The sequence below is a fragment of the Hydra vulgaris genome, chromosome 03 (assembly GCF_038396675.1).
Source record: "Hydra vulgaris chromosome 03, alternate assembly HydraT2T_AEP".
Classification (NCBI taxonomy): Eukaryota; Metazoa; Cnidaria; class Hydrozoa; order Anthoathecata; family Hydridae; genus Hydra; species Hydra vulgaris.
Window position 1 is genome coordinate 48,592,435 of NC_088922.1, and position 9,111 is coordinate 48,601,545.

Below are 9,111 nucleotides of genomic sequence, written 5' to 3' on the forward strand. Positions count from 1 at the left end.
AAGCTGCTGTATGAAACAGTTTACTAAACTTTAAATACTTGGGAGTGGATTCTAATTATTTTAAATGAATGGGAGCAATTTCATGTGAATATTTCCAGAGCTTGCAACTAAAATTGAGCGACATCAGCATTTTTGTAATTAAACTCGCTCCAGTAAAATTGCATAAACTTGCATAAAACATTAAACTTGCTCCAGTAAAATTGCAATAGGGGAGACCGGGGCTAGTTGGCTCGGTTTTTACTCTATGAGCTCTGTAGCCCTAACAGTACATTTTTTTTTAAATATTAAAGTGTAGTCTTAAAGAGTATGGATTAGGGTATCTTACAAAATTTGCATTCATTTACGATAAAAATTCTTGGGGCCTTTCCGGACCCTCAAAAAAAAAAAAATTTGCGCCAACTTACCCCACCACGGGGTAAGTTGGCACAAACTATAAAAATGATTATTAATGCACTATTAAGTGCAAAATTAATCGAAATTTTTTTAAAATTAATTTTTGCAATAATTTTATCCCAAAATTTAAAATTACTTTTAGCTGGTACCAAATATTAGTCCGTATAAAAGCCAAACAGTAGCCCACCTTTTATGTTTGGAAAAAAAAACTAAAAAATTTTTTTTTTAATTTTTTTGTAAGAATAAATATTTTCAACATTGTTAAAAATTAAAAAAAAAAATAATAATTTTATAAAAATAAATATTTTTTTCCATAGTAAATGCTATGAGCCAACTTACCCCGTGAAAAATTTGTAAACTTACCCCGAAAGCTTTTTTTTTAATAAACAGTCTATAGATCCTGAAAAATGGCAGCTTTGAAAAAAAAGTCTAACTGGATATAGTAAACCAATTGTGACTGGAACTTTTACAGTAATTTTTTTTCATACGACTAAATACTTTCTTTGTAAAGTAAAAAGGAAGCAATGTTCTAAAAGTTACATTTATGTCCAAAAAACGCATAAATCTCAATATCTCCCATGCGCATGCGCAAATCCTGACAATACTACAGTGAATGATGAAATGGTCAATAAGGAAGTTTCTGAGTAATTTTTGTCACTTTCTGATGAAAGGCTCTAAAGATAAACACAGTTCGTCAACTTACCCCTGCGGCCAACTAGCCCCGGTCTCCCCTCAAGGTCAAAACTTCAAGTGTTATGTTTATTTTATTATTGTTTTAAGTTGTTTTGTTGGATTTCTTGCCTCAAAATATGTAAGAGCACATATTTTCAGCTTTCTATTGCACACAGAAGAGAAACAAAGACCAAAACTGTTTTTTAAAATGGCAGATTTTTGTGGGTTTAACTTAAAGTTAAAATACCTTTGATCTTAAAGTTAAAGTATCTTATATCTTTGAAATTGCTTGGAATTAGATGATAAAATTTTGGAAATGAAAATTTTTCATAATTTGTTAAAATCTTTGAGTGGTGTAAAAATTAGCAAAATCTGAGACTTTTTGAGGGTTGCATTTTATAATAAAGTTGGATGTTTTCACATGGAATTGCCAATAGCTATCCATCATCAAAAGAAGTAGCAACTTTTAAAATCAAAAAGCTTGAGACTTTGCTACGAAGATCTTGGTTAAAAAGGTAAAAAGAATTGAAAATTGGGTGCAACACCAACCAAGAAATAATCTTCTCTCAAATAATAAAGTGCTATTATTAAATAGTAATTTTGCTTCTGTTTTTAACAAAGCATTTTAATTACAAAAACTCCAAAGCCAAAAATTTATTATAATACTTAATGTTATATATATTTTTTATATTATAATATAATAATTAACACTTGATTGGTTATGTTTTTACAATATTTGGTGCCAGCATTTGACTTGCCAAGCATGTAAACTACATGTAAAATGTAAGCAATGTTATTTCTACCTCTACATTGTGCGCTGAATTTTTTTACAAGTTTCAAAGGAAACATGGCTTCTTTATTTTATAAGTTATCAAAAAAAATGGAAAAAAACAATCCTTATCAAAAAATAACAGTACTAACATTTTTTTGCATGATAAAAATTTAACATCTCTTTTTCCTTCTCTTCTTAAAGTTGTAAGGTTGTAAATATTGGAAAATTAAACTTTACTTAACTTACATTTTTTCAACCTGTATTTAGACAAAAAAAAATTGTTATTACTGCAAAATGGTTTATTAATTATTTTTTTTAACTTGAATTTTTTTTTTCTTTTATATTGTAATTCATATTGTAATGCTTATGAATTAAATTTGTATTGTAATGTTTTTGGATTAAATTTGTTGTAATTTTTACAAACTTATTTTTTCCACTTGTTTAATCTATTACTTGTACAACCTATCATAATCAACTTTTCACAACTGCTAATTGAATCTTAATTACACAACTATTCATAACTTATTTTTATACACAATTGTTTTTTTTTCTTTCTTTTAAATTTTTTTTTACTTTTTTTAAAATGATCTGATGATGCTGTCTTTTTTCCCCTCCAGTGGAGTCTTAATTTCTTAAACCCTAAAGTTTCAAAATGACATTTAAGCAATATATTATTTACTTATCTAATATTAGATTAAAAATTATTGGCAAATTACAAATAAAATGCCAAAAAAGTGTGTATATATGTATTTGGAGAAATAAACTTTTTAAAAGATATCATACAAACAACAAATAACTCAAAATAATAAATAATTAATAAGTTAGAAATGAGATAATAATATATACATGATTAAAATCCAGCTAATTTTTAATTTATTATTAGTATAAGATTAACTAAAGTTAATTTTAAATAAACTCAAAACATCCAAGCATTTTCAACTTGAAAAAAGATCAAAAAACTACTGCTAACTAAAGAACACCAGTACATCATTGAGGAGACTTGATACAATATGAACAGCCAAAGGAACACTGATATATAAGACACACATAGTAAAAATAAAAATAGTAAATAACACTATAATAAAAAACATTTTATAAATCAATATATAATGAAAACAATAAAATGAAACAAGAATTTTATTTACTGAGCAATATTTTTTTGTTTATGTTCTGCTATATGTTTTGGTTTTAAATTACATGTGCATGTTAATAAAATGCGTGTAGTAGCATGGTAATTTACTTCTATTTAAAACTTTGTGTGCTTTGTAAACTAAATTCAAAAAATAAAAATTTAGACATTTACAAAAATTTAAGTTTAAAAAAAAAAAATTTAATTTTCAAAGAGTCATTAAAAATATTCACAATAGATAAAAAAAGTGTCATTAAAAATATTCATAGTAGATAAAAAAAAGTGTCATTAAAAATATTCACAATAGATAAAAAAAGAGTCATTAAAAATATTCACAATAGATATGCAATAATCAAAAGATAAAATTAAATAAGTATATAACCAAAATTTATTTAAATAAAATTTTAATAAATATCGATTAATTAGACAACATTTGACATGTTATTCATAGATTTGCATACTTAAATTTGCAACATGTTTATCTTTTTGACTTCTTTAGTGGTTAACAGATTTTTAAGCGTAATCTTTCTTGTATTTAAAAACCTTGGTCAGTCATAACCTTGTCATCTTACTCTAATAAATCATCTAAACCACTGCCCTTTGTCATATACTTGTCACTTGCCCTTTGCCTTAATACATAAAGCAAACTGCAAGTAACAGTTTTGTGTACTGAGGCACTTTCCCACAACACCTATTATACCTATTAAAAATTTAAATGTGTTATGATGCTTATAATCTGACCAGGGGCTTGATTCTTATTAAGAGAGTTTAAACACTATAAACACTTCTCCGCAATTGTACTAGATTTTTGATAATTAGATTTTACAAAAACCTCTGGTAGTTTTTTACGTATAGATTTGCATAGAGGTCATGCAATGCTTATCCTAAAACTTGACTTGACATTTTAATTCAAATTGTGAATATAAGTGAACACAATGATGGTGATGTGCAAAAGCAACATCACCATCATTGTGTTCACCATCGTTGCTTAAGTCACCATAACCATGATTGGTTAAGTCCTAATTTTAACCACAAAAATACAAGTAAAAACTCATCTTTTTGTGATTTTTTATTTTTTATTGAAGCATGTTTTTACTTGTTTTCAAAATAAACATGTCTTTAGACAGGACTAATTGTATACTATATTTATGCTATATATATTTAAACAGGACTAATTATACACTGTATTTAATAAATGACCACTAATTGTTATGGACTGATCATCTTATGACAAAACAGCAACAATATTTTTTGAAAAAAAAAACCAAAGTAGAAGCCCACTAGAATGTCCACCCAATTAATAATTTTTTGAGTATTCTAAAATGAACGGTCTATGCAAAGAGTTAGCAAGCAAAAAAATTCAAAAAACATTGTGTTATGATAACTAACAGCTCCAAAAACCTCGCAAACGACTATGCCAAGTCAACAATAACAACAACAAGATATTTATTTTCCTCAAAATTTACGATCATATAATTACAATAATATAATAATAATAACAATAATATTGATAATAAAAAAATAATAATAATATCTATAATATTATAAATAATAAAATCATAATATCATTATTAAGAATAAATATAAATAATTGATTGACAAGGAACGAGTCACTCATGCAGAAACTTGATCAAAGGAGTGACACCAAATAATTATACTAATAATATTAATTTCAAAAATAATAATAATAACACTAATAACTTTATTCATTAATAGATCAAAAGTAACAAAAAATAATAATACTTTTAATAATAATAGTACTAATAAAAATAGCAGTAATGAAAATAATAAATACTAATGACAAAAACAATAAAGTTTCTATATTAATAGTAAAAAGAAAAAAAGAAGAAGAAAACTAAAAGAAGTTAATAATAATAAAAAATTAAAATAAAATTTTTATAAGAACTTGTTTAAATTCATTTTTTTTTAAATAAAGAAATGAAGATAAATTATTTTTAAGTTTGAATTTTTCAAACTTATTCACAATGCGCACAAGACTTTGATTTCATTCACTGATGCACTGATGTGTAATTGGATACTTGCCATACTTAGTACATACATTAGTTTTCCATTATTAATGTTTCTAGTTAAACGTGAATGTATAAATCAAGTTTTAAATTATGCTAACAAGGTAGAAAATTTTAAGTTTTTTGAAGAAGTTTGAAGTTTCTGTGTTATGGAGTTGAAAATTTATTATTCGGATTGATTGGCGCTGAGCTGATAGCAGTTTATTAATATTACAGTTGCCAATTTGTCCCCAAACCTGACAACAGTAGTTGAGATGAGACTGAAAAATTGCAAAATATAGATTCTTAAGGGTAGTTTTATCAACATAATGGTGAATTATTGAAAGCATGCCATTAGTTCATTTAAGTTTTTTACGGAGTGAATCTATATGAAAATTTCATGAGAGTTCGAATGTATAAAAATACCAAGATATTTAATAATGTGTGTTGGATATAAATGTCTATTATAAATTTTAATTTTAGTTATGATTGTTGTATAAAAGTTTTTATCTTAGAGATGAAAAAAATATGGTTTAGTCTTTTCCAAGTTCAGAGAAATTAAGTTTGCATTTAGCCAATGAACTAAACTTTTTAGATCTAAGTTTATATTCTTACACAAGGAATGATGAGACTTATTAATATGCAAGATATTAGTATTATCAGCAAACAAATGGACTGAGTTATTTAGATAATATAAATCAATATAAATTATTAATATAAATCAAAAACAACAAAGGGCTGAGTACTGAACCTTGAGGAACACCACAAACTATGTGTTTTTACTTGATTTGTAACCATTAATGCTAACAAACTGTTTCCAATTCAAAAGATAGGATTAAAACCAATTAAAAGCACTCTACGGATTCCATAATGTTCAAGTTTGGAAACTAAAATGGTATGATTAACAGTATCAAACCCTATATATAAGTCAATAAAAACACCACCAGTGTTGTTTTCTATTTTTAACTTTTTTTAGATTAACAACTAGACCATTGTCTGCACCAGTATTCGAATTTGTATTGTCAAGAACAACGACTTCAAGAGTTTCTATGCTATTCTTCTAGAACTTCTTTAGTTACATTTACAAATTTGCATTACAAATTCCTTTGCTTTACAAATTTGCTTTACAAATTTTCTTAGAAGAAATATATTCTCAAATAACTTGATTCTCAATAACCAGTGTAAACGTTAATTTTATTTTTCCTCCATGTGAATTAATTTCAACACTATCAAATAACTTTTGATATTTTAATTTTTGAAATTTTAATGTTAACGCATTTATTTTACTGATAAATGGTTCAACAAAGTTACTCTTGCAAACACATACTTTGCAAAACTTTACTTTAAAGTATAGAACAATATGAATAATCAGGCTCTGGTGAGAAAAATAATACATTTGCTAATAGTGAATTAATTTCTGTTGAAATATCTGCTACACAATGAAGTTGTTGCTCTATAACTAGCTGGTTTACTGAAGCTAGTTATAGAATTGGTTGCAGAAGTTTTTTTTGAAAAAGTTGTTATCTATTTACTGTCAAATAAAATGTCAGCATTTAAATAGCATTAATAGTTGCACTTTTTTATGTAAACATTGTGAAGTTATTGTTATTAACTTTTATTCAGATGCATCAAGCTACAATTTGTTTATAATGTTGCTTATTGAGCTAGAGCTGGCACCCTACACAAACCTCTTGGTTTAAGCCTGAACTATAACCACTGCGCCATGGCTGCTAGCAATTCTAAACAACCTTGTAAAAGTCATTACATATTGAAATGATATAATTTTGGGAGGTGTAAATATAAAACTAATTCATGAATAATTTTTTAAAGTGAATACAGTTTCTTTAGTTTCACTTGAAGTATTAGACAATCAAATATTGCCTTATCACCAAAAACCATTAAAAATATACAGTGTTATATTAAATGAAAGTGAGTAAAACAGCTGAGAGCCTAAGCATCTCAAATGATTGAGATTTTACATTAAGAGTTGAAAAAAAACTGAAGTAATCATTTGCTTTAAAATCAAAAAGCTTTTTCTTATGTTTGTTTCTAATGTTGTTTAATTTTCTTTATATTGTTTTGAGCAAAATGTAATGGGTTTTAGGTATAGTGGTTAATGTTTTATTTCCATCACTGCTAATAAAACATTAACCACTATACATTAGAAATAACACGTAAACAATCTTATATTAATTGCAATTTTATTGTTAAAAAATATTTTTTTTTTAAATTTTTTTTTTCTAACTTAAAATAGATTACTTTCTCTAAATAAACTAAATTTTGAATAAATAATTTAAATAACAGCTAAAGATGTTATTGTCAAACAATCTATAACAAGCATGTTATTGTGAAACAATCTATAGTATATCAATATTTTTGAATTTTTTGAAGTTTTTCTAATTTTTTATAACTTTTTCTGAACCTTTTATTCACAGACAAAACTTTATCAAAAATTTAGATATTTCCTTATAAGGTGCATCTAATTCTACATTTAACACAATTTAATAACATCTTAATTTCAGATACATATGTAATATATATCTTATGGGTGTTGATATGTAATGCATATCTTATGGCTATATATTGTGTAACTATATATTATATAGTGCTAGATTGTTTTAATCTTTTATTTAAATATGATACTATGGAACAGTTGAAGACATGTGTTATTAATAATAACAATAATAAATATAATTTTATGAAAAATAATATTGTTAATAATAAAAATAATTATAATAATAAAATTCATGATAATAATATTAATAATAATGGTAATAACATAATATTATATATAAAACTTTTTTTATGATTTGATTTTAGTTTATATAGCTGAATTTAAATATGCAGCAAATATCATTCTCAAATGTTTTTTACAATTTGAAATATGTTTTAAGGACTTATCATACACACAAAGAGTATGAAAAAAACTAGTGAAGCATTCACCTGTTTCTTTGAACTTTTTTCTGCCTCTTTTTTAAACTTTTTAAGTTCCTCCTGGTGTAATTCATAAACTTGCCTATTTTCTTCAACTCTGTTAAAATCTTTTTCTTTAAACATATTTAACTCATTGTTTAAACTTTGAATTGTTCCTTTTAGATCTAAAATTTCTTTTTCGTAATTTTTTCGAATTCTATTAATGTCTTCCATTAGCTCGTTTTTAACATTTATCTTTGATCTCTCGTTTTGCATTATAATACGATCTTTTTCTTGCAGCCATAGTTTTTTTTTGCAATTTAATACCTCATCGTAATTTTTTTTCAAAAGATTTATTTCTAAAGTAAAGCTTTGTCTTAAATAATCACACTCTTTTTGCAGTTCAATATCGAAGTTTTGCTGTAACTTAAATTCTGCAGCACTTAATAACCTCTGATATTTGATCGATTCTTCTTCACGAATATTTTGAATGTTTAAAAACGCTTCTCTTTTTAAGTTTTTATTTATATTTTTTTCATGAAGAAGTTCGGATTTTAGATGAGAAATGTGATACCGCATACTTTCAATGAGTTTAGAAGTCTCCAGTTTGTTTTGATTATAGCTCAAGCTTGATACACTTTGAGATCTGTTATATCTTCTGTCTGTTGAAAGTCTCTCTAAGAGATTCGAATCTGACTTCCATATAGAATCTCTACCAAGCAAAGATGGAGTATACTTTCTCCGATTCATACTTGCAAATATTATTTTTAATACTTTTTAATGGAAATCGCTATCTGCTCATTTTAAAGCACCATATATATTTTTGCACCTCTTAAACATTGGTACCTCAACAAAAAAATTGAAATATTGATTGCTGAGTTAGTTCTTCACGCATTTGAGCGGCATGCACTTATTTCAACCGCACTTTGCATCAAGGAATTCTCAGAAAATTAGCTTACAAAATCAACCTGATCGGCGAACTTTTTTGTTTTAAGTTAAAAAACGAATCAGAACGAGTTTCGTTTTCAGTTTTGCTATAAAATACAATTAGTCTGAATTAACCAATCAAAAATCGAGACGCATTTTCAAAAGTTGCAAATTTAAACTTGGTGTAGGAATGGTAGTAAAGAATTATATTAAAAATAAATTTAATATCTTTTTTTGATAAACTATTAATTATATTCATTTACAATATTGTAATTAAATATAATAAATAGTTTAAAATT

At 25.6% G+C, this 9,111-nt stretch overlaps 1 protein-coding gene across 1 annotated transcript in view; it reads right to left on the minus strand.

Moving 5' to 3' along the window:
* The window catches only part of LOC100199386 (uncharacterized), a 93,046-nt gene extending 84,147 nt beyond the window's left edge, over positions 1 to 8,899 (minus strand). The window contains exon 1 of the mRNA XM_065793502.1: positions 7,916 to 8,899. Within this exon, the coding sequence (XP_065649574.1) occupies positions 7,916 to 8,635 (720 nt within the window). The 5' untranslated portion in view covers positions 8,636 to 8,899. The remainder of the gene's footprint in view (positions 1 to 7,915) is intronic.
* Between the last annotated feature and the right edge of the window lie 212 nt (positions 8,900 to 9,111).